Source organism: Pinus tabuliformis, chromosome 3_2 (assembly GCF_031772625.1).
Source record: "Pinus tabuliformis cultivar Carrire ecotype Pingquan chromosome 3_2, CPIR1, whole genome shotgun sequence".
NCBI classification, from domain to species: Eukaryota; Viridiplantae; Streptophyta; class Pinopsida; order Pinales; family Pinaceae; genus Pinus; species Pinus tabuliformis.
Genome location: NC_142302.1, coordinates 258,440,416 through 258,467,675, shown reverse-complemented (window position 1 = coordinate 258,467,675; position 27,260 = coordinate 258,440,416). Strand labels below are relative to the sequence as shown.

The 27,260-nt window shown below is 39.5% G+C and overlaps 1 protein-coding gene across 1 annotated transcript in view; it reads left to right on the top strand.

Moving 5' to 3' along the window:
- The window catches only part of LOC149180653 (uncharacterized), a 435,407-nt gene that overhangs the window by 216,946 nt on the left and 191,201 nt on the right, over window positions 1-27,260 (top strand). The window contains exon 6 of the mRNA XM_089413943.1: window positions 13,415-13,556. Within this exon, the coding sequence (XP_089270069.1) occupies window positions 13,415-13,556 (142 nt within the window). The remainder of the gene's footprint in view (window positions 1-13,414; window positions 13,557-27,260) is intronic.

Below are 27,260 nucleotides of genomic sequence, written 5' to 3'. Positions count from 1 at the left end.
GTCATATCCTGCTTATTTTCACTTGGATATAGGGTGGTAGCTGAAGCTCCCCTATCACGATTCTTCTTCTTTAGACTGAGACATCATTATTCAACTGATGATCAAAGGAATCAAGTTGAGATGAGATATCATGAGATGGATGTTTTGTTGATGGAGGTCATATGACTTGACCTGGAGTCTTGTAGGGTTTAGAGGATCTAATTGATTTCCCCTTCCTTTGATTGTGAACTATTCTTCTTCTATGAGACGAGATGAGATGTAATGATGATAGAGTTGTCTACCTTCTTATATATTGAGACATGTCATCTGAGATGAGATTGTTTCGAGAGGGAGCAGAGCAGAGATGAGATGAGACTTATGATGTAAATGGAAATTCCTCCCTAGCTAAGAGGGATTGGTTAAAATTGGGCAGCTTTGGGATGAATTTCCCCATAGGGAAACCCTAAGCCCCATACAAGCCCATCTTACCCCAAAGATAAATTCATCAGTTGAAGGAAATTATTGTTAATATGACTCTTAATGTTATTATTATTGTGGCAAATCAATTTGGGGTTAAATTCTCATTAAGAAAATAAAATATAATTAAGAATAAAAGAGGGCAAATTTGAATTAGAATGTTTCGCTCCAAAAGACACCTAAGTCGGCCTTAGGAAGGGTTTAGTTGATATAAAATGCCCCCCATCCAATTGTATAAAAGGGACCCTTGAATCTCATGGAAGGGCATTGATAAACATCATTTCTCTTCGTTCCAAAAAGTGTCACATCCTTTATATATTTTGAGGATCGTAACAACAATTCATTTTCTTTATGGCACGCATAGGCTCACATATACACGTCTCGGAGGATGTCGCATATAGACATCTATGATCACAGTGAGGATCTCGTATATACATGTCTCACATTACCGTGGTGACTTTTATCTCGCATTACGGTGATATGCCTCTCGCATTATAGGGATGTGACTTACGATCTATCTATGGCTCGCATGATGATGATTCCAGAGGCTCATTCTTAATGATTGTAGCATCGCTAGATTTGGGTATGACAATCGCTTGAATTTTTTGATGGCATTGCATTACATCAGTAGCTCGGAATTTGGTGATGTAGTTTGTGTATTCTTTTGGGGTTTGTATGGCACAACCTCTATGCTCGTTTGTCAAATTCATCTCAGTGCTCGCATGATCAAATTCGATGTCTTTGTGAAGAAGATCGCAAGTAGTAGCGCGTCTAGTTTTCTTTGTGGTTCAAATCAATATCACAGTAGCTCATCTATACTCCACGGTGAATGATCTCTATTGTTTATGGCTCAATCATTTATATGACTCTGGATCATATCATTTTACCTGTAGGATCGTATTGCTCTTGCGATCACGTTGGTTGTATGGCTCGATCTTATATGCCCTGGCTTGCACAGTACTCTGCATTCTCTGTATAATGCGCTGGTTCGTTATTGTGGCTCAATATCATTATTAGATCTTATTTGAAGCTCGATTACATTACTATGGTCACATATTACAATAGTCTTCCTCATACACTTAGGAGTCAGTGGCATATACACAGTGGCAACGACATACACTTATAGGTGGCATTCGCTCAGAAGCATTGACATACATTTGCCTGTAAAGTTTGGCCTTATCTTTATAGCCTGCTCTTTACTATGATCTACAAATATCTTTGTTTTTATATCTTTGTGGTATCTGCAATATGAATCTCACTCTCGCTACAGTCTATGGGTAGCTTGCAATCAGTAGCATGTAAGGGTCATGTGTGATATGACTTAATATGTCTTTATGTCATGGCATGTACAATAACCTTGTATGTATATCAGAGAGGCTCAAATTTGACACTATAGTGAGATATTTCAAAATCACACTTTAGGAAACCCTCATGACAATAGGGTAGTGTTAATGGTATTATGGAAGAGTATTGTACAGTGACAACCTGACTCGCAGTGATGAATAACAATATTATTCATGATGATTGATCATGATCTTGATGCTAGACTATGATATACTTATGACATTGATGTATATGTCTTGGAACAATGATCTTATTGTAACCTTGCTATTATACGATGTTAGTGAAATATTTGATGATAATAATGTTGACACGATATGGAAGCAACTTTCTAGAGTTCAAATTGTTAAGTGAAGAAATTTCAACCCCCACTCCGGTTATCAATTTTCCTTATCACTCCATGCATTTAGTTTTAAATCCAAGCATGATAAAAATTCTAAAATCTGGAAATGATAATATTTTTCTGAAAACACAAATTTAGAGATTTCACAACTGCTGAAATTGCAGAAATAAAACACAACAAAATTATGACAGCCCCACACATAAAATAACACAGTCATTTTTGGTCAATGTGACCCTGGAAAAAACCCCTACAACTCTTGGGGAAAACCAGTTTGAGAGCTCTTCTTTATTTCTGAAAATGCTTTTATAGAGAAATTGAAATACACAATAAAAATTTCAGCAACCACAAATTACAACTTATCTCGATTTCCGTGCTTGAACTCCACCTCGAAAATTGTGCCAATCAGCAAACAGCCAAAACAGAAATTTTTACAGCAATAAAACAACATTAAATGTTGTACGGCTAGCCTTGAAAAATGTGCCCAGAACTTGCTATCCCTCTTCCTTGATTTTTGTGCCTTTCTCCTGCTGTATGGTTTTTCCTTGGGATGCGTGCCAATAAATGTTGCTGCCCAGATTTGCTGAAATGTCTTCTTGCTGCTCTCCTTCACTTCCTCACTGCTCAGAAATTTTCTCCTTGCTCTCTCTTCTCTTTCTCTCAAATGCTCATGAAAGAATGAATTGATATTTTCCTCTTCTCTTCTCCTTTTATTCTCTAAATGACCTTTTGGGTTACCCTAAGATCTAATGGCTGAGAATAAATGTGCATTTAATTCTCACTTTCTATTTTTTAACTTACCCACTTAAATAAAGACCCACTTAGCCTTTTATTTCCATAGTCATTTTTTCACTTTCTAATTCTTCATTCACTTTAATAAAGTCACTTTTAAATTAGAATGTAACTTTATCACTAATAAAGTCACTTTTAAATTAGAATGTAACTTTACCACTTATAAAGTTACTTTTAAATTAGAATGTAACTTTACCACTTATAAAGTCACTTTTAAATTAGAATGTAACCTTACCACTTATAAAATCACTTTAGGAGAAAAACAAAAGATAAATTTGGACACTTTTCCCTAGGGCAAAGATCAAAGCCTTAGGGAACGACTTGTCCTCTAGTACCCAAATTTTAACACTCCCTCTTACCGAGGAAAGTGTTCCTCACCACTCCCATCTTGTCTCTAAAGTAAACATGCTTGCCCCGTGGTAAGGCTTTGGTGAAAATGTTTGCTACCTGCTCATTTGTGGAAATGTTCTCAAGCCTAACAGCTCCCTTTTGGACATAGTCTCTAATGAAGTGATACTTAATCTCAATATGCTTTGACTTGTCATGAAAAGCTGGATTCTCCGTGAGTTTTATGCAACTCTGATTATCACAATGAATTACTGAAGGTCTCAATGCCTGACCAAATAGACGAAACAACATCTTGCGAAGCCATATGGCCTCACAACTAGCCAAACTAGCAGCCATATACTCTACCTCAGCGAAACTCAATGCAACTGACTGTTGTTTCCCGCTGATCCACGACACAACTGCTGAACCCAACCCAAAACAACACCCGAAAGTACTCTTCCTATCTGAACCACAACCTGCCCAATCTAAATCCGTGTACCTTGCCAGTCTCACTCCATCACCTTGTCTATAATCCAGACCAAAATCCACAGTCCCCTGCAAGTAACGAAGAATGTGTTTTGCAGCTACCCAATGCACTCTCTTGGGCTCACACATGAACTGACTCATAGTGTTAACTCCAAAACATATATCTGGTCAAGTGTTGACCAAATACATCAAACAAGCAATCAACTGTTTGTATAGAGTAGGATCCACCAACTCGGAATCAGAAGCGTCAAGCTTTTTCTAGTTAGTTATCATAGGTGTAGACATGGGTTTGCAGCCCTCCGTGTGAAATCTTCTAAGAATATCCACAATGTACTTCCCTTGTGCCAAGAAGAAATGCCCCTCCTCCTGCCACACCTCCAATCCAAGGAAATAATGCATCAAGACAATATCCTTCATCTCAAACTCTGAAGTAAGATCTCTCTTGCAGCCCTCAATGAGTCTCTCTGCACCAGTTATGATCAAGTCATCAACATACAACACCAGAATGAAAGGCTCCTTACCCACCACAATGAAGTATAGGTTCGTATCAGCCTCACTCTTTGTGAAACCCAACTGCTGCAAGTATGTGTCAATCCTCGAGTACCAAGCTCTAGGAGCTTGCTTTAGGCCATAGAGTGCCTTTTTCAATCTGCATACATGGGACTCCTTCCCATGCACCTCAAAGCCCTGCGGCTGCTCAATATAAACCTCCTCTTGGATGAAGCCATTGAGAAATGCGGTCTTCACATCCATCTGGTGGATCTTCCAACCCATCTCTCCTCATAGTCAACTCCCTCTACCTGTGAGAACCCTCTCGCGACAAATCGAGCCTTGAACTTCTCGATGCTGCCATCTGCAGCATGCTTTATCTTGTAGAGCCATCTGGAAGTAACAACTGATTTACCTCCAGGCCTCAACACTACCTCCCAAACATCGTTCTTCATAATAGAAGAATACTCCTCCATCGTGGCCTCTCTCCAGACCTGCTAGCTGGTTGCCTCCTCATAACTAGAAGGCTCGGAGTCAACAATGCTTGTTACCAATGGTAACTACAAAACCGCTCAGGTGGTTTACTCTCATTAACCTGTCCCTTTGGCCCAGCAACTAATGTGGCCTCGCGCAAGGTATCTTGAAGCCACTTGGGCTTCCTCTTCCCTGAGCATGCTTCTCCCACCAGAGTGAAAGAATCCTCATCATCATCAAAAGTCTGAACTCATGAAGGCCTGTCAACTAACCTCATGCTTGAATCTTCGCATGTAGATGCTGAAGTACCCTGCGAACTATCCATTAGTGGACTACCCTGTGAATTGCTTTGTGGACTGCCTTGCATGCTACCCGAAGAACCACCCACCTGACTCCGAGAGCCACTGCTCATTGATGGACCTGACACTGTAATCGATTTACCCCGTGATCCTTGTGATTGACTCAACTGCTCCTGAGGGTCTGGTGACTCTGGATACTCTAACTCCCGTGACCTCCTGAAAGCTCTCTCCTCCTCGAACTTCACATCCCACTTGACAACCACTTTTCTCTGCGCAGGAATATAAATCCAATAAGCTTTCGAGGTCTCGCTATAACCCACAAAGATGCCATTGTCTGCGGTGGGCTCTAGCTTGGTCTTGTTCTCCTTGGGGACATAGGAATATGTAAGGCACCCAAAGATACGAAAGTGCCCAACATCAGGCTTCTTCCCAGGAAAAATTCCTCTGGAGTCACATTCTCCAAGGCATGATGTGGACTCCTGTTCTACAAGTACACAGCAGTGTTGCAAGCCTCTGCCCACAAAAATAAAGGTAACCCCTGATCATGAAGCATGGCTTTGGCAACCCTTGCAATGGATATGTTCTTCCTCTCTGCAACCCCATTCTGCTGGGGGTACTAAGGAACTGTGAACTCCCCCCTCCTAATGGTTGCCTCAGCACAAAAATCAACAAACTCACCGAGGGTATACTCCCCTCCATTGTCTGACCTAAGGACCTTGATCTTCCTACCTATCTGGGTCTTCACAAGAGCTTTGAACTCTTGAAACCGCTTGAAGACCTCACTCTTGGTCTTCAAGAAATAAATCCAGGTCTTCCTGGAGTGATCATCAATGAATAAAACATAGTACTCATACCCACTCAATGATACATGAGACATTCGACCACTCACATCGGTATGTATCAAGTCAAGGATCTCGGTCGCTCTGCTGTCACTGCTGGGAAAAGGGGATCTCACAAACTTCTCCATAACACATCTTGTACATACATCAAGGTGATCAGAACTGAAATTTGGCACACCAGTGGTGATCTCCCACAATGAACTCAAGGCCCCATGATACATGTGCCCCATCCTGCGGTGCCAAATCTCACACAACTCTGAACTGCTAGTACTGTCAGTCTTGCCTCGGGTACTGCTACTCAATGCCATCAGGGGCTGGAATGAGAACTTGTACACCTTGGCATGGTGGACACCAATCTCTCTAGCTGAAGAAGCTGGAGTTCCCCTAGGATATATAAGCACCTGCCCTCTCCTGAACAATACATCATACCCTCTTTCCTCAAGTGCTGAGACGGATATCAGGTTCTTCTTCATTCCAGGGACATATAGAACATCTAACACTTTCAAGGGAGGTTTGGGTCCTCTATCAAATGTCAATGCCCCCACACTGACTGCTCTAACAATGCTGTCTGTTGTCGCACAGATTGTCACGACAACGCTCAGACCGGGGGCTGTCACCCTGATCCCCGATCTCTCCGTTTAAGCCTGTCTCCCGCGGCTAAGGGGGGTAGACCCTATGAGATGATGAAGACCAACTGTGGACCAGTTGGGTTGGGAGACACGAAGAAACAAGCACTAAATTGATTTTGTTAAGTTAAAAGACCAGTGCCTTATAAAATAAATGATTAAACGATTATTTATCAAATGCTGCAGAGATATGAACTCATTAACAATCGTTTTACCATCAAACAACAGAGATTAACTTTAACCACATGCGAGATAATCAATAAATGCTTAATGACTTAATGATACTCCAGCAATTAAAATTTCGAAAGATAAAGTGCTTCAACCACGTAAAAAGCTAACCAGAGATCACATTCATGTAGTTAATCTTCAAATGAACATTAAAGCATGTTTAAACATTAATTCCCACATCAAAATTTTAGCCTCAGCAGAAAAGATGAAACCTAAGAAATTCCCGAGCCAAGACTGAAATTGGTAAAAAATTTCCCAAAATATTTTTATATTTTTCAGATAAAATTTTAAAACTAAAAAAAATCTAAATGATACTAAATTAAATCAAAATCTAAACTATAAGAAAACAATTTCTTTATGCTTTTTTTAAGTTTTATAATTTTTTATGAATTTTTTATATTTTTTAAAACAAAACTTAAAATTAAAATCTAAACTAAAAAAAAAAACTTGAATTTATTAAAATCTAATCTAAATCTAAACTAAGGTCTAATAAAAAAGTAAAAAGGAACTTTTTTAATCTTTTTATGAATTTTTTTATTATTTTTTATTGATTTTTTTATGACATTTTTTACTTTAAAATTAAAACAAAACAAAACTAAAAAAAATCAAAACTGAAGCCTAAAACTAAGAAAATTATTTCCCTTTTTCTTTTTTATATTATTGAAATTAAAAAAAAATTAAACTGAACTTTAACTAAATCTAAAAAAATTGAAACCAAGAAATTAAAAGCTAAAACCTTTTAAGATATTTTATTTATTTACATTTTTTTTTCTTTTTTAAATTTAAAATTTAAACAAAACAAAATTAAATTAAATTATAACCTAAAAAACTATAAGCTAAATTAAATCCTGATCTAATATAATCAAAAAGGGTGAAATTTATTAAATCTAGAATCTAAATAAATTCTAAACAAAATCGAACAAATAATGATTAGCCCATTAAAAGCCAACGTAAACTAAGACTTAAACTAAACCAATGAAATGATAATAAAAAAAAAAAAAATTTTAAGGTTTTGAAAAACTTACGTTAACCTACCCAATCGAACTTTTTTTTGTTGTTGCTTTTTTAATGTGTGCAGGTGCTATGGCAGCGAAGGCAAGCCGCAAAGTGATAGTGAAGGTGACTGAAGAACTGGACGGCGGAAGGAGAGCAGCATGTGAAGAGAAAGATGGAGCCGCAGACCAGCAGGCAAGAGTTGGAGAGTTTAAGTGTGGGGGAGATACGCTGCACGCAGGTGGCTGTGGAGAGTGCAACGATATAGCCGACAAAGGAGGGCAGAATGCTGGAGCAAGGCAGAAATGGGACACAGGGATATGGATTGGCTCAATGACAACAACGGATTGATAGTGCATTTCAGGAAGAGGATCGATGAGGAAGCAAGGACGTGGAGCATCCTGCTGAATGAGAAAACCACAAGGAAGAGGAGGATTGCAGTGGAGAAAAGATATGGCGCTGATTTCTGTTTGGATAGAGGAGGGGAAAACGGCTTTGAAGGGCAGCAAATGATTTGGAAGGGGAGGCGGATGATCACGGTATGCATAGAGGTGATGGACGCCAGTCAGAAGGACCAGATTGATTGAGGAGAGGGAAGTGGACGCAGAGTGCCTGGGCAACAGTTGCTGATGAGCTGCGTAATGGTTCTGGCAGCGTAATAATTTTGCAGACTTTGGCAGCATACAGGAGTTTGCAGCAAATGAGGAGCTGCGGAGAGAAAAAATGCGTGGATAAAATGCCGCTGTGATCTGGTGTTTGCAGGAGGCAGCCACTTGTTTTCAGGTTCTGGAGATGAAACCCTCTCAAAAGATTTCCAGATCTGAAAGTAACAGAATTTAAAACCCTTGGACAGCCAAAACAGAGACTCTGCAAAAACTAGATTTCTTTCCAGACCTGCAACCTGCAAATGGAAAACAAAAAACCTAGAAAATATATGAAAGGATTAAAAATAAAACCCTACAAACCAGCTATGAATTTACAATATTTACAGATCTAAGGCTCTTTAGTAGCCAGATTTGTCAATAGTCCACAGTTATATTTTCAGAATTTCAAACTTAATGTGAGGTGCTTCAGAAAACCCTGCATGCATTAAAAAAATTTCAAATGATAAGCCCGGGATCAAGAACTGGCTGGGTTCTTTCAGAAAACACAATCCGGGAGTTCGCTGGTTCAGCCGAGAACTTCCCCTAACTCCCGGTAATCTAAAAAAAAAAAAAATTCCTGCACAACTTAAAATCAACCATCAACATAGAAGGGGAAAACAATAGTGAAACCCCGATCAAATGGAGATACCTGCCACTATATTTCAGAATCTAAACTATCATTCAAACCCCAAAGATCAGACAAGATACCTGTGCCTAGATCAATCTTCATTAAGCTATCCTCAATGGCTGAAAATAAAATTATGCAGAAAAATAAAACAATCTTACAGCATTTCCGGAAGAGTAACACCAACAAGATTTTTAACCCCAAAGTCTTTCTTTATTGCACAAAAATGACTACAAGAGAGCTTTCTTTAGCACCAGACTCTCAGATCTAATCTCCTCTCAAATGACCCCTAGCACCCTATTTAAAGGAAAAATTCCCAACGGCTAGTTCGAGTGATCCATGTCAAAACGATCTTGACCGCCGATGAGGATCAAGAGATCTCTTAATCTCATCCGTCGAATTTTTAATGCATTAAAAAATTGGAATTCTGCATTTATTTACTCAAAAATATTATTTTATTATTTTTAAGTTGTTTTTATTTATTTATTTTTTCTTTTCTTTTCAATTTTTCAATTTTTAATTTTTAATTTATTTTTAAATGGATCCTCGAACTTAGCCTTTGGAAAAATCACCTAGGACCTAGGACTTATGAGGGGATTAAAACATTTTCTAACCCTCAAGACACTTTACATCATGACTTTTACAATTTTACATCTAAATGGGGAAAACTCATTTGACATAGACCCTCATAGACCACCCAGTTCTGCGCCACAACTATAATCTAGCAGATTAACACACTAGGATTCTCCTAAGATTCTAATGACAAAATCCATTCCGGCTTTGGGGTTAGGCTGAAGGAAAACTCTGCCGATCATGGATCGGTGAGACAAAAAACCTTCCGGAACTTAGATTATCACTAGGAAATTAGGTCCATCTAGGCAATTTACATACATGACTCATATCTGCTAAGATTATTTACAATTCACACATGCAGACTGGGTTTACAACATAATATGATCAAGTCGACGATGACTGCTGAATGGAACGAACATGTCGATTAAACGCTATCCCTTTTGCGAAGAAAAGGGGGTGTACTGCTATGGGAAGTTGACACGTAGTGGTCAACACTGTCATCACCAAGTACTACCTCCATATCAGTATCACCCTCTGAAAGCTCTGGGAAGTACTCTCTGACTCCTGTCATGTGGTGGGAAGCGCCACTGTCAACATACCAAAAGCTAGAAGATGCTCTGCTAGTAGCGAGGAATGCACACTCCCTCTAAACCTGTATGGCAGGGGATCCCGCACTAGTGGCCTCACAAGCTATGAACCCAAACTCTCGATCAAATCTCTCTGAGAAGCTCTCTATCTCTGTAGAAGCTGGCATGGGTTTGTCTTTCCCTTTCTTGTTCTTCTTCTCCGGACACACAACAACATAGTATCCCAACTTTTGACAATTCCAACATTTGAATTTGGAATAGTCTTTTTCCTTGTTTTGTTGCTTGCCTTTACCTTTGCTTTTGCCTCCACTGTTGGAAGCTTGCTTCTTTGCTCTGCCCTTCTTGCCTCTTGTTAACAATGCCACATTGTCATCCTCCTCCACTTGTTTGGCTGCCCCAAGATGGTTCTTTCTGATTTCATTATGAATGTAATCATCCCACAACCTCTCCCATTCGGGAAGGTTTTCCCATGCAACAATGCCATCCACAAAATTCTCCCAAGTCTTGGGAAGACCATTCAAAGCAATTCTCACCAACTTAGTGGGTGCAATGATCTCACCTACGACTGCAAACTCATCTCTCACTGAAGTGATCTTTGTGAGGTATGCTATAGCACTGTCAATCTTAGCCATTTTAATGGCCTTCAGTTTCTCCTTTAGAACCATTTTTCTATTTTCATTTGAGCTTTGGTAAAGACTGGTCAAGGCTGCCCACATCTCATGTGCATAAGTCTTTCTTATCACATGAAGAATGGCATGGTCTTTGATTCCTTCCAGAATCAATCTTTTTGCCTTAGCATTCTTTTTGTTAAACTCTGCCAACTGTACAGGGTCAGCAGGTACTGCTACTGGGTTTTGTGTGGTATTTACCATAATGCCCTTGACTTATGCTTCCTCAAAGATACTATGGATTTTCTCCTTTCATGCACTATAGTTGTCTCCCATCTAACTTGTCTTCAACTCTCAAACCCAAAGACATGTTTCAATGTCCTACCAAACTGAAATTTTCAAATCTGTGGTAAAGGCTTCTGTTTTCTGTGTAAAGATAAGCTTGCTGTAATTTTCACTTTGCTGTCCCAAATTGCACTTTTCGGCCAACCAAGCTCTGATACCATGAAGAAATTTCAATCTCCACTCTGGTTATCAGTTTTCCTTATCACTCCATGCATTTAGTTTTAAATCCAAGCATGATAGAAATTCTAAACTCTGGAAATGATAATATTTTTCTGAAAGCACAAATTTAGAGATTGCACAATTGCTGAAATTGCAGAAATAAAACACAACAAAATTATGACAGCCACGCACAAAAAATAACACAGTTATTTTTGGTCAATGTGACCCTGGAAAAACCCCTTACAACTCTTGGGGAAAACTAGTTTGAGAGCTCTTCTTTATTTCTGAAAATGCTTTTATAGAGAAACAAAAATACACAGTAAAAGTTCCAGCAACCATAAATTACGACTTATCTCGATTTCCATGTTTGAAATCCACCTCGAAAATTGTGCCAATCAACCAACAGCCAAAATAGAAATTTTTACAGCAACAAAACAACATTAAATGTTGTACGGCCAGCTTCGAAAAATGTGCCCAGAACTTGTCGTTCATTTTCCTCAATTTTTGTGCCTTTCTCCTGCTGTACGATTTTTCCTTGGGATTCGTGCCATTAAATGCTGCTGCCCAGATTTGCTGAAATGTCTTCTTGTTGCTCTCCTTCACTTCTTCACTGCTCAAAAATTTTGTTCTTGCTCTCTCTTCTCTTTCTCTCAAATTCTCATGAAAGAATGAATTGATCTTCTCCTCTTTTCTTCTCCTTTTATTCTCTAAATGACCTTTTGGGTTACCCTAAGATCTAATCACTGAGATTCATTTACATCTAGGGATGAGAATAAATGTGCATTTAATTCTCACTTTTTATTTTTTAAGTCACCCACTTAAATAAAAACCCACTTACCTTTTATTTCCATAGTCACTTTTTCACTTCCTAATTCTTCATTCACTTTAATAAAGTTACCTTTAAATTAGAATGTAACTTTACCACTTACAAAGTCACTTTTAAATTAGAATGTAACTTTACCACTTATAAAGTCACTTTTTATATTAGAATGTAACTTTACCATGTATAAAGTCACTTTAAAATGAAATTGACTTTACCACTTATAAAGTCACTTTAGGAGAAAATTAAAGAATAAATTTGGACACTTTTCCCTTGGCCAAAGATCAAAGCCTTAGGGAACCACCTGTCCTCTGGTACCCAAATTTTAACTGACTTGGGTTAGCCCTAGGAGGCTTGATGTAATGAAGTATCTCTCTATGGATGTACTTTGTATCTCAACTAAACAATTGATGAATATCTAAGAGAAAAAGAATTTGCATGGGTTTTCGCCCTTGTGGGGTTTTGCCCTGGTCTTTGTCCTAACTCTTGGTGTCCCTATTGTGAATACTTTTCTTTTGTTGTTCCTTTATGTTTTGCTGCATTATTGCTGTTATTGTTCTTTCTACATGTACTTTGTATCTCAGCTAAACAATTGATGAATATCTAATAGAAGAAGAATTTGCATGGGTTTTCCCCCTTGTGGGGTTTTGCCCTGGTCTTTGGCTTGACTCCTAGTGTCCCTATTGTGAATACTTTTCTTTTGTTGTTCCTTTATGTTCTGCTGCATTACTGATGTTATTGTTCTTTCTACATAATTGCCAATGATGTAATGATGTCGTGGGGTGAATACAATATGTAAATGATGAAAAGTTTGTAAATGCAATTATCAAAAGCAAAGAACAATCTAGTGTTAGGAAGAATTAACAATATATATATATATATATATATATATATATATATTACCGTGGCTTGTGTTTGACACTGATATTATGTCCTTTGTGTTCCATGTCATCGTGTCGGGTGACATAGTTGTTAAATGACCAAGTTTTCTTAGCTTTTCATTGACACATCCTTATTATATCTGATTAATTATAGGGCTTGCCACTACATTACAATTCTCATATTTATTACTCAAGGCATGATTTTTCCCTCCATTTCTAATATTTCACGTAAATGCATAACTTATTCCTTATTGTCTCTTCCATTACATATGTAAGTCTAGATGGCCATCTATTCTTCATTGTGTGACTCCCATATAAATGAATTTTTGTTACTTTGGCAGTAATATATCCATCTCTTGTATTGTTTCCATAGCAAAAGCGAATTTCATGTTTGATGAGGAGGTTTAAGTTCAATTCATTGAATGGTCAAACTTTTTATTTAGAGCCTTAGGAAATCGTTCTAATTGGACTCCTAAATTCAGTTGTTTGCAGATAGCAAAGGCTTTTGGAGGCAGCAAGATAATTGCTGTTGATGTTCAAGATGAAAAGCTTGAGAATGCTAGAAAGCTGGGAGCAACCCATACTGTTAATGCATTAAAAGTGAATGCTGTAGATACAATCAAAGTAAGTTCATTTTAGTGCACATAGTGGGGTCATTTGATAAAAAGTTCATTTTAGTGCACATAGTGGGGTCATTTGATAAGAGTGTACTTAATAGGATTACTAAGATAATGGAACTGTTCACATGAATTATTTTCATGAAAGATGAATACCAAATCGTAACATGATTGATACAACACTGATGATGTTAGAAGTGAAAGCAGTAAATATTGCTAAATTATTCGTGTTGCCATAACAATAATGTTTCATTTCTTCCCCACATGGAAAGAAAATTGCTTTAATTTTTCGCATGACCATTTTGACCTTTATTAAGAACAACTACAACCTCTAAGCCCTTCTTATGACCACGTGCAAGCCACTGACGTAGAGTTGGCCATCTAACATTAGCACATTTACTACACTTAACTTTCAAACAATATTTCAAAATTTCTTATAGGATTATGATCCTCCTCCCTACGTTTGAATTGCATATTTTAAATTCATCCATGATTAACATAGATTGGCCTATGTAATTTACTAATTTTCACTATTTCTGGGGTGTGGTATTGATGCACATAATACTGAGGTGTTCATGAAGTGCTCGTGAGTGCAATTATGGATAGGTAATAATGAGGTTATGGAATCTCACATTTATAATATGTTGGTAATTATGATTATTTTATAATTTTTGATATAACATGTATAAGAAGCTAATGGCGGTTAAGGGGTTATGCCCTTGCAATATTGTTAGGTGGTGCATGAAATTATAAACATTCTCTTTTGTTTTTGCTTTGGTTTTGAAGAGTATTTTAAGAAGATTCTTGTGTGCATCGACATATTCAGATGCTTTGTTTCATAATTTAGATATACATGAGCCTTGGATTGAATCGTGTTGCTGCTTGGATGTCCATCGCTTGAAGTCATGAATTTGAATTAAGCCGTATATATTTTAATTTGATAAGAAACAACTATGATATCTCTGATCTCTTCCTTGCTGCTTATACACATTAAAAAACATGAAAATGTTCTCTGGTGGTCAATCGCTTTGTGATTTGATACTATCTAATTGAATGCTACTGTGGGATAAATTGACAAAAGGTATTCACTATAAAGAGATTGAATGCAGCTTAAGATGTTTGCTATGATATCAAAATAGTGCCATGAATCACCCTTTGACAATTGACTTGTCTCATGCTTTTGGATGATTTTCAGCTTAATTCGTAATAAAATGAACCATAATATCAAGCTTGAAAATAACACAGTACACACCAGCAGTACAAAGGTAGATGATTATGATATAAGAGGTGAAGGACATGGAGTATGTACTATGGAGTCTACATATTTCAAATCGAGCAATTTAACAAGTTTATGAGTTGCAAATGTTTTGAGTCTCCAAAAGAATTTTCTTTCAACGTTCCCATAAACAAAATTGGATATACACACAAATTTAAGACTTGCAACTGTTGGGAGGAACTAAATCATTCATATTAGAATTATCATTGAAGTTTTCATTAGGTTGTTGTTGCTTTGGTGAACCCCTCCCGTGTCATTCTTTGGTGACCATGGATCCAGAGTTAGGAGGGGTTCAGCACAGTGTTATCAGGACTGGACCGAACTAGTTTGAATTAGCCGGTCCGACTGGTTTGAGGCCAAAACCGGTTTGGACCAGTATTCTGAACCGTTTTTGGCTGGTTTGGTTTCTAATCAGCCGGTTCTTGTACGGAACAGGCCAGTTCGGTACCAAATCGACCTTTTTTCATTGAACTAGCCAATTCAGTATTGAGCCAACTGGTTTTGTACATTGCTGCCAAGGATCCTTTGAATGCAATTTTTTTTTTCAAGAAAGCAGTGATTTATGATAGGGGAATCCTAATATTTGACCATATTGCCCTATTAATGCTATGCAATTCATGTTAATGTTAAATTCATAAAGTTGTCTTTCATTTTCATCCTTTTACTTAAATTTTTAGCATTACCATGAAATGACTCAGGATGTTCGAGAGTCGTTTTGACCTCATCGGATTTCATATGGAGAAAGTAAAATTTTAGATTTCACTCAAAATCTAGCAAACTTAACAATTTTCCAAGATTTCAGGATTGGGGGGATTGCAAAGCTAATTGGATTTTCTCATGTACGAGGGTATGGAACTAGTATTTAATCAAGATCACCAAGCCCTCTATGTACCTTGATATGAGTAGCATTGGTTGTCGAACTCCTTTATCATGAGCCTACTAGAAAAATACCCATCACTCAAACGAAATCTTGACTTGACATGCTATGCTTTTTCTATCTTATTTTAATGCTTAGAGGGTGATATTGATGACGAGGACCCCAATATAGGCAATGATTTTGATGATATGTAGGTATTCGCTGTAGCATAATTTTTTTTGGATGCTAGAGGCCATGTGGAGCTTGTTTGTTGATGTATTTTCGGTTTAGAGATGGATTGCATTTGGTGCTATTTTGGTTATGTGCACACTTACATGCTATATAAATGAGAACTTTTGCTTATTTGTGTATAAATGGTTTGTATTCATATGGATGCACAAGAATATATATGCTTTTCTTTAAAATTTGAATATTTTGTGTTTTTGGTTGACCGTTTTTTTTAGGTTTGGTTTTTTGACCGATTCCTGGTCCGGGGAGTCTACTCAATGACCAGTCTCGTTCTGATAACTATGGTTCATTATACCCCCTTCTGATGTCGATGAACTATTCTTCAAGCTGTTGATGACTCTATGAGGAAACCCATCCAAAAAGCCTAGCCTTCATGGTGTGTCGAAATACTTCCTAATATCCATGAGGTTGTAATCCTTGTTTCCTCTTCATGTCACGTGACTTTCATGTTGATTTTCTAACCTAGTAAATGACAAATTATTTCCTAGTGAATTTCCTTGTTGATTTAAAATTTTTTTTAGCTTGCTAAAAAAATGTACTATGGGGATTTTAACTAGTACAATTAATTTTCAGTGGAAGCAAAAATTTGTGGACTGTATTCGGGAGGACAAATCTCGAACTGTTTCGAATCACCCTTACGAAGTTACTGTGACATGTCTAGGATCTGTTAGCACTTGAAATTTCACCTTAGGCTGAGAAAGGCAAACTTCAAAGCTACATCAAACCATTCAGCCTCGTAGCTAGCCCTACGGGGCAGGAGAAGGCTCTCTCCGGTCAATCTCGGCAGATCTTCAATGGGATGAGATGACCAACAAGGTAACACTGATATTAGGCTAGTAAACTGATCAGAAAGATTGATTTTGGGGTTTTTGGGTTTTTTGGTGGCAAATTGAGGAGAGGGCAATTTTGGGTGCGGGGATGGGACACAGTTTCTGCAGGGGGTTCCTTGGGGCGAGGTAGGAGACCGTGTTGATGTCTTTGACTGAAGTGGATGGTTAGGAATGAAAGATAAGAAGGCTAAAGAGAGCAAACAATGAATTTGAATTCTCTTTAGACAGTAGAAAACATCGAAATTAAACAAACTTAAAAGCAGAGCATGGCAAGCATGAATTCTTACTTTAACACTTCATTTGTTTAATATGCAGAAGTATAGAAAGGAAATGAATCACATAACAAAGCTTACAATAACATGGAGAAACACACCATCAACACATGAGTCCACAAGAATCCCAAAGATGACTGCAAAACCCTGGTCTTCCTTAGCCAAAAATTGCAGAGATACAGTGAAAATATACAATGATAGCTGCTCCCTCAAGAGTCCAACCATGAAAATGAGCAAGAAAGTACATAATATAGATGATCTAACCTCTTTCCCTGCCTCCATGGGTCGAGCTCACTATCCTAGGAGCTGTTTCAACCACTTCTAAAATAAACACTAGAAAATAGGCAGTCAAAACAACTTGCCTCTATAAACTTGGAAACCAGTTCATACATTCAATTTTTACCCTTTACATGAATGAATCTTCTAAAAGTGTTAAACAAGAGTAAAAGTATCTAAAAAGTGTCACAATTACATCCAAGAGGACCATCATTAACCTCAAAACGTCAAAAAGAGTCAAATCTGCGTTTTCTGGGCTGAACAAGTCAATTCTGGCAAAATCTGCTCAACGGGTCGCGCACCCCTGCTCAACAGGTCGCGCACATTGTGAGCTCTGTTTGAGGCACTTGCAGGTGTCAGAATTGGGTGCAGGATAGCTCGTTGGAAAGGTCTTTGAGTCTACTTTCCAACCCAACTGGAATTTTTCAATTTGGAGTTCATTTGCCCTGTCAAAAATCAATTCTCCCAAGACAGCTTTCTGTAGTTCAAAAAAGTGGCAGAAAGTCAAATTTTGCATGTATTTTGACCTTCTGGAGGCCCAAAACTCCATAAAAACTCAAGTCCATCCATAGGCATATGTAACTTTGCATGACAAATCTAGAAATGCTGAGTTTTTGCAAAAAGGAGTTGCCATGACAAAGGGTCTCACCGGGGGTGAGACCCGTTGAGGAGCCAAAACCTGTAAATTTCCAAAAAATGCCAAAATTACCCAAAATTCTCAAAATTTTTTGGGATTTGAGCTTGTGGCTAGGCTAATGAGTGCCATGATCCTTGAGAGAAGTCTCAGCCAAGATACAGAGGGGATTTGGCTTCTTTCTCTGTTTTTGAGCCTCGGTCAACCTCCTTTGAAAAACTTTCATTTTGGCTTTGCATATATGCATCCTTGCCCAATAATGATTTTTCATATTCCTCAGCAGCTTTTTCTCTTGGTTGGCCTTAGCCAACAGCCTCTCTAAGTGTGCATTCACCTGGATGAGCATAGACTCTTGGTCAGCAGGCAATGGATCACCGCAGTGTTGCGGGGGAGCGCCCCCCCCCCTCGAACCCGCTACCGAAGCGCGCTCCGGGCGGGAGCGGCTCGGGAGCGCGCTCCCGTAAAAAAATTTGCGCTCCCTGGTCTGTGAGGGAGCGCTTTAGGGAGCGATCGCTCCCGCGCTCCCGGAGCGTCTTTTAATGCCCGGGAGCGATCGGGGAGCGATCGCTCCCTGATCGCTCCCGGGCATTAAAAGACGCTCCGGGAGCGATTTTTAACGGACCGGGAGCGGTCCGGCGGAAAAAAAATCCGCCGGACCCGAAAATTAAAAAAAATTTAGAAATTTTTTTTTTGTTTATAAGCCCAATGGGCCAAAAAAAAATCATTTCAACTTCATTGAGCTTGAGAGTGAGAGCTGAGCAAGAGCAAAGGAGCAAGGAGCAAGAGCTGAGGAGCAAGGAGCCAGAGCTGAGGAGCGAGGAGCAAGTGCCAAGGAGCGAGGAGCAAGCCTGCAGAGGTAAGTAACTTAATCATTTAGTTAGTTTAGCTGGTTAGGTAGTTAATTTGGTTAGTTTAATTTACCTGTTTGAGTTTAAAGCTCATTAATTTAAATTAAATTAATAAATTAAATGAATTAATCCCAATAAACTAAATTAATTTGCAGATTCAAGACTCAAACCCTACAAACATCAAACACCATGGACCTGGGGATATTTATTGGCATTTTCCTCTTCCTGGTCCCTTTTATGGTTATTATGGTGGTGGAGAGTAGGAAACGGAGGGGGCCTCAAACTGAAGAGGTGGATGAAGAAGCCGGAGGAAGTCAAATGGGTGAAAACCCCAGTGAGGAGGAGGTGGAGGAGGGTGAACATGAGGGTCAAAAAACTAAACAAGACCAAACTCCATTGTGGAAATATGTTCACAGGGCTGAAACAGGGAGAGGGGGTGGAACCACTAAATTTCATTGCCTCCATTGCAACACTGACTACACAGGCTCATACACCCGTGCTAGAAGACACCTCTGCGGGAAAAGGCCATGGGATGGAGAGAAACAAATAGGAATCAAAACTTGTGACAAGGTGTCAACAGCAGATAGAGCCAAATACATAAAGGAAGAGGAGGACGCCCAATACAGAACAAAAAGATCAAGGGGTTTCTTTGAACCAATCTCACCATCACAAAGAACTCCTTCAGCATCCTCCCAAGGCAGTGGATATGGACATGGAGGCACAGGGTCATCATCTTTAAGGCGTAGAACCATATCAGATTTCCTTGATGAGGGGTGTAGGAATGATGTGGATTCAAAAGTTTACAGGTTCCTCTATGCATGTGGGATACCATTCAATGTTCTACGCTCACCTTATTGGCACGAAATGGTTTCTGCCATAAATGATGCCCCTAAAGGATACAAGAGCCCTGGGTATGACAAGGCAAGAACTGTTGGCCTTGATCATGAAAAAGCAAAAATATCACAGTCTTTGAATAAAATGACAAGTTCTTGGACTGACAATGGGGTGTCCATTGTATCTGATGGATGGACAAATGTAAAAGGCAAGCCATTGATAAGTGTTCTTGCTGTGTCCCGAAGTGGTCCCATCTTTCTAGCTGCACATGATTACTCAGACAAGTTCAAGACCGCTATCAACATTGCAGAAGCATTGCTTGAAACAATTGAGCGTATTGGCCCATACAATGTCATCCAAGTCATCACTGATAATGCTCCTAATTGTAAGGCAGTGGGAGCAATTATTGAGGATAAATACCCGAACATATTTTGGTCTGGATGTTTGGTTCACACATTGAACCTTCTGTTGCATGATATTGTCGAAAACAAAAATGAACAATACCAATGGATTGGTGATTTGTACAAGAAAGGAAAAAAAATGATAAAATTTATTACAAATCATAGCAATACACATGGCCTTTTCCGCAGTCACTCGAGATTGGAGTTGCTGAAGATTGCGAGGACTAGATTTGGTAGCTATTACCTCACCTTCAGGCGCCTTTTGAAGGTAAGAGAGGCATTAGCTAGCATGGTATCAAGTCCACATTGGCAGGTGTTAAAGGAAAGGGCTACAAATGTAGCTGACATGGCAGGTTTTGAAACGGTGGAGGAGGCCGCTCTTGATGGGCAGTTTTGGACAACTGTGAGACAGGTATTGGATTTCACCAAGCCAATTTATAACATGATTCGGTTTGCAGATACAGACAAACCAGTGATTGGCAAGGTGTATGAGCAAATGGATACCATGTTGGGGGAAATAAAAGACATTGTTCATAATAAAGATCCCAACTTGTACAAACTGATTCATGATTGTGTGTGTGAACGGTGGAATAGGCTTAACCTTCCACTACATTGCTTGGCGTATATCCTTACGCCAAAATACTACTCAGAATCTTGGTTGGGCAAACCTGCAGCAGGGGGTGGTGTTAGGACCAAACCCCATTTAGATCAAGAGGTAACTAGAGGATATCTGGAAGCATTAGAAAAGTTGGTGCCTGACAGGGAGGAATGTGCAGCTGTGCGCCTTGAAATAGGCAGATACTTCAGTGGCAGTGGTTTGTATGGTAACTTCCATGCAATGGACGACAAAGATAAATTTGATTCTCTCACATGGTGGGAAACATATGGCGGCCACGGACTTTTGCCAAAATTGGCAAAATAAGTTCTTTCACAGGTTGTAAATTCTTCTTCTGCAGAGAGGTGTTGGAGCACCTACAGTTATATACATAATGTGAAAAGAAACAGGCTCAACGAAAACCTAGCAGAAAGCTTGGTTTATGTGCACCACAATTTGAGGTTGTTGAGCCATTACTGTGATCGGGCTAATGAAGATCCCACATATAAAATTTTGGACAATCACCCTGAGGACGACAATTTGGAGGATGGCATTGTACATATGGAAGAACTAGAAGAGGAGCTTGTACGGGATGAACATGAAGCAGCTGCAGCAGCCATGCCACCTCCACCTCCACCATCCAGTAGCAGTTCTCGGGGCCCGAGTCTTGTTCCATTGCTGTCGCCACCTCCATCGACACCCTCGCGTGGAGGCTCTAGTTCTGGTCGTCGGTCTGTGCGGGAGACTCCTAGAAGACCACCACGACCTACTTATACTCCTGGGGACTCTCGTGGCAAGGGCCACTTGTAGATTTACAGTTTACTTGTCTTTTTTAGTTTCTATTAGACTTTAGTTTTCATAACTGTTGAGTTTTGAGTCCTTGACTCTTTCATATCATTATGACATTATGATATTTTTTGTAAACATTATATCACTGTGACAATGAAAATTTGAAGTTTGAAGTTGGGCCTTGGCAATTATAACTCATTGGTAATGATTGTGAATTATGAATATGATGCTTTGTGAAAGACTAAAGTTGTTTCATTTCATCTCATTATTCATGTTTCATTTTATAAATTTTTAACATTTCATATCATGTTAACAGTTAGAAGTTAGGACTTAGAAATATCTTCGATATTACTTCTTGTAATGGTTAAACTTGGCTTACAAGTACAACTTGTTACTTTGGTGATCAATGATGATAAATGTTATTGAATTTTCAATTCTGAAAGCTTTCAACTTCAATGTATCAACTTCATGTTATGTTGCAGTTGTAATATGTATTTTACTAAATTGTGGACATGGTTGATGACGATTATAATTTCTAGATGATTGATGTGATATATGGTTCAATGATCAATTTATGTTTTTTTATGTTTTTTATGTCTATTTCATCATTCTACATGTTTTTGTTGACATATATGTATCAAAAATTAAAAAATATAAAATATATATATATTTTTAAAAAATCGCTCCCCGATTCGCTCCCAAACTGGGAGCTTCTGAAAATGGTCGCTCCAGCTCCCGCTTCCGCTCCCGCTCCCCGCTCCCGCTCCCCGCTCCCGCTCCCGCTCCCAAGTAACATTGGATCACCGGGTCTTCTTCGGTTCAAGACTCGGTCACTACGAATCCTCCATAACTCATCCAGTACTTTCTCCTCCTCCAACTGTTTGTTCCGCTGCTCCAGGTAAGTGATAGTCCATTGGGCACCCTCAAGTCTCCTCTGCAAAACATCATTTTCAGCTCTCAGATGCTGAATGATCTCCTTTGCCTCTCGGCTAGGAGAACTGGCCTCAAGATCAATGACCTCGGTGTCGGGGACTCCTGATGGACCCTCATGAATCATGGGCTGTTTGCCCCTTTGTGGTACCTGTGCTGGTGAAGAAAGCGAGGCCCCTGCCACCTGATGTGGAGATAACACTCGCTGTGCTGATGATGAAGGCGAGGCCCCTTCCACCTGCTGTGGAGATAGTACTCGCCTGGCTGCTGCAAATAAGGCCCTCAGGCCTCTCTGATAAGTGAGCTGAGGTGAGGAACTAACATGTCGAATGACAGGAATATCAGGCTGCTGAGATGGTCCTCCCTCCTCCTGAATGACCTCAGGATGTGGCTGGGGTGGTGCTGTGAAAAACTCACGGGAAATGAACTCCTCCCATGAGATGCCCTGCTGAGCCAACTGATGCAAGACTACGAGCTGAATCAAACCATAATGACATAGGCTCCTATACTGCTGTGATGGCCACCTTTTCCACCTCTATGTGGCCTCCTCTGTACCTCAACCTCTGTAGATGATGAATGGTCATCACTTTGCTCATAAGTTTCGGTTTCTGACATGGTTTTGGAGCAAAGTGGACAAACTGAACTGCTGTCTCTGCCTGCAAAAAGTGCTGAACTCTATGCTGTTTCAAGGGGAAAAAGACATGAGGGGAATGTTAGGGGAGGGAACTTTTTAACCAGGAATGGGAATATATAAAAATAACAGGGAATTTCAAGGGAAAGTTTGCAAATCATTATGCATTTTGGAAGACATATTTGTAATAGGGAAATCATTTACAAAGATTATTGCATATGGGAAAAACATGCATAAAAGTGAACATGGGAATATATGTATACATGTTTAATAGGGGAAAAAAGGGAAACCATGCACAAAATATGCTGACATATTTACCAACAGTTTCTGTTATTTTGCACATGCATATGGTAGAAGGGAATTAGGGTTTTGAATTTTTGTTTTTTGATTCTTTGGGAGAGGGGTAGGATTTTTTTTTATTTTTAGTGATTAGGGATGGGGAAAGATTTTCATTTCATTTATAAAATGACATGGGGGAAAATGAGATGTACATATGAATGTGAGCAAGAGGGAAGGGAGGGAAACAAACCAAAGGAAAAACAGCTTGAAACACCATAAACCCTAGCACAGTTTGCACATGAATATTGCAGCCATATAAGTCTTTTCATTTGCATGATTTGAGATTAAAATCATAGCATAAAGCCTTATATTCATCACCATCCTCAAAAACCATGTGTAAAGAGCCTACCTCGACCAATTTAGATGATTTGAAGGGAGATTGAGGAATTTTGTTGAAGTTTGCAGGCAAGCGGTTCAACGGGTCGCGCAGGCCTCCCAACGGGTCGCGCACCTCCCAACGGGTCGCGCCCGTAGTAATTCTGAACTGCGGAGGAGTTCTGGACGGGTCGCGCACCGCCCAACAGGTCGCGCACCTCCTTTGACGGGTCGCGCACCACTCTGCTGCCCGAAATCACTGTAATTTTGCTCCTTTCTCCAATCACTCTCTCAAACCTCTCTTTCAAGCGTTGGGATGCACAATGAGAGTAAAAGGAGGGAAGTTGAACCTTTATAAACTCCATTTGAAAAAATTTCATCCATAAACCCACTTTATAAAGTTTATTTTTGACACTTTTTAAAACACTGATTCTTTGGTTTCCTTTATCCTGAATTTAACTCATTGAGTGCTTTGACTTGATTCTTTTTGCAGGTAGATCATCTGAGGGACCTTGACAAGGGGACCAGGGTTGCATTTTGTCCACTGAAGATTTTTGAAATTTCATCACTTATTTACAAAAACCGAAAAAATGACCTTGGCTTTAAAAACAGAGTTTTTAAATCCAAGGTGAAAATTCACTGTACAAGATAAAAATATCAAAGAAACATGTTTACAATCCTCCCTCTGGCTTGCTGAGCACTCATGGATTTTCAGAGACATGACCTTGCAGAGACAAATGACCAAAACCCTAGACCTAGGATTTTGACATTAAGACACATCAAGACAAGCTTGAAAAAACTTAACAATTGATATGACCTGATCCAGCAAAGCCAAGAGGGGTATAATGGACCAACTCCTCCATCAGGTTTATGGCATGCCTAACGGAATGCAAGATTTGACACTGATGAGACACCTACTAATGCAAATGCAAAGAGCTTTTTGATCACTGATGGAGGGCTTTCAAGACCGACACTAACAGGATCAACGAATAAGGTTGAGTATGATTTAAAGTCTTATGTTTGAGCAGAAGACTAGCAAGCCTCAGTTTGCGGCCTAACTTAACTATCTCTCTGCAGCCTTGATTAAACTACAATGAAGACTTAGGTCCTGTGTAGTAGTATCAAATAAGGGCTTGTTTTATTTTCATCATTTGATTAGTTGGGATTCCCTTGAGCTAATTTGATTACATGACCTGGTCTTAACATCATCTTAGTCACAACTTTTGAACATATACCTAGACCAACGTAGGGCATTTAATTATGATTGTATACCTTCAGTAACTGAAGAAACTGGCCTTCATACATTTGTTGAGATCTAGTGTGAAGTTGTGAACACTGTTACTGCCCAAACTAGTAGGGGTCCTAGGAGGGGATCCTATAGAGCAACTACTAGGTGCAACAATGGAGCGATAGCCCACTGTCACTTCAGCTAAGGCTCCTTTCCCTTTATGGACTTTCACCGATGGGAGGAGTCCCGGTATGAGAGGAATCACAAGGATGGATGGGTCAATGATAAGATATGAGGTGATTCTTAAATCCTATTCACAAGAGAGGCTCAACTAGATGGCTTGTTTACTTTGAAAGCAAGGTGATTGACTCTCTAAGAAGGGCTATAACGATGCCTAGGCCTAGGCTTGAAGGATACGCCTTATCAAGGGACTTCCTAGGCTTAATGATCCTTGTGAAGAAATGGATTCTATGAAATTCTTGTGGAATTTGAGTTGTAGAGTTGTGGGACCCCAAAGAACCCAAGTGGGCCCAGATTAGGTCAAGGGTATGGAGTTGATCAATCAAGGAGGGGCTTACAAATAATTAGAGTAATCAAGTAAAATAACTTACAAATCATGGAATCAAGTGGGCAATTCATGGTGGCATGTACAGGTGTCTACAAGCTCAATAAGGAGGTTAACCAAGGATCCTATTAGGTGGTTTCAACCTTTAAAGGGGGTGACATGTCCATGGTACATGCATCAATGGGTAGGTGGCATGTGATATTGTGATAGAACAAAGTGGGAATCAGGGGAAGGATCCATCCCACATGTCATGGTACAAGGGTAGCTGTAATGAGGGAAGCCCACACTTGGGTACATGAGTGTAGGAGGGAGCAAATCGTGGAACATGAGTTACCCCAGCCTTTGTTTTTCCACCCTTATTGATATCCCTTTTGCCTTTGATTGTTTTTTCTTCTTAATTGCCTGGGGCTCCAGGGGATGAGAGCATGATGTGTAGGATATAGCAGTAGGTACCCCCTTTTAAGGTGGGGCATTTCATTGCCCACCAGGGGTTGGGACAATCATGGGTTCCTTAATGTGGAGGGGGCTCATCTAGGGCCCATAGGAACTAGGGCGATGGTTATAAATAAGGGGTAAAGCTCATGTTTGGCTTTTGCCCACATGCTTGATTTGTATGTCCCAACCATCTTTTGCATTTTGTGGTACATTTCTTGTTGAGAGTGGCCAAATTATGCTTTTTATTTTCTTCTTAGCTGCATCAACTTCTGGGGCATCGTTCCAAGCCTGACCTAGAGTGCAAACAAGGGGAGGGGGAGGCTAAACGTATGTGGACCAAGTGGACACATGTGGGCCAATGGGAAAAGTGATGAATGGGGTTAAAATGAGTGGAGGGGAGTGATGTATATGGTGTCGGGAAATGGGGGACCACGCTACCAAAATAGGGATTTCCCATGTAGTACCAACCCTAAAGCTAGTGGCTAGTAAAGGAGATTCCACGAGACTAGGATACAAGGCTAACCATCAAATCGGGCAAAGGACACAAGAGTACAGACCTAACCCACTCTTTTCGCCGAATCCCCCCACCAATCCATGTCTAATAGTGTTCATGATAAGTAAGAAAAATCATTTAACTACACCAATGAAAAGCCATACTTTCAAGGTTGGGAGGTCCACCTTCAAACATACGATCATAACAGATGGGCGAGGGACCACCTGGCTGGCTTAGGTGGTGGAGAAAATGGCACATCGAGCTATCTGGTGGCTACAAGGGGCTGCTAGCTGTCGGCTGAGGACTATCTAGGAGAAAAGTCTCTCCTATGCATACTACCCACAGGTAGTGGGTAACATTTGGCTCGAACTAGGACATGAGCTCTCGGAAGGGTGTACGATCGTATGCGAATGAGAGGTCATGAGAACACCAACAATCTCTTGGGACTGCAGACCTGTTACCTGCACATATGAAAGACCAAGCATATGGGGCAACATGTTTTTGTGGTGTCCTATGATCACCCATGCTTAGTATTAGGCCATAAAATCAACAAGAAAAATAAAATTATTCTAAATGCAATTTTAATGTAAATGCAACTAATCTATCATGATAATATCATATGATATTAGTTCTAATGAGAAAATCATCATGCAATCTATCCTACCCTAACATGCATATGATACAACTTGACTCAACATGATTCGTTGCGACCAAAGTTCGTCGTTAAGTTTGGCAATGTAGTAATATTCTTCTCCAACTTTTCCATGAATCTTGATAGGCACAAGATTTTTATCCACCAAGACCACATCTCCAACCTTATATTCTCTCTTGGGTTTCCATTTCTTGTTTGCCTAAGAATACTAACTTCTCGTGAAGGAAGTATGGAAGAAGGTTTCTCAATCTCAAGCATCTTAT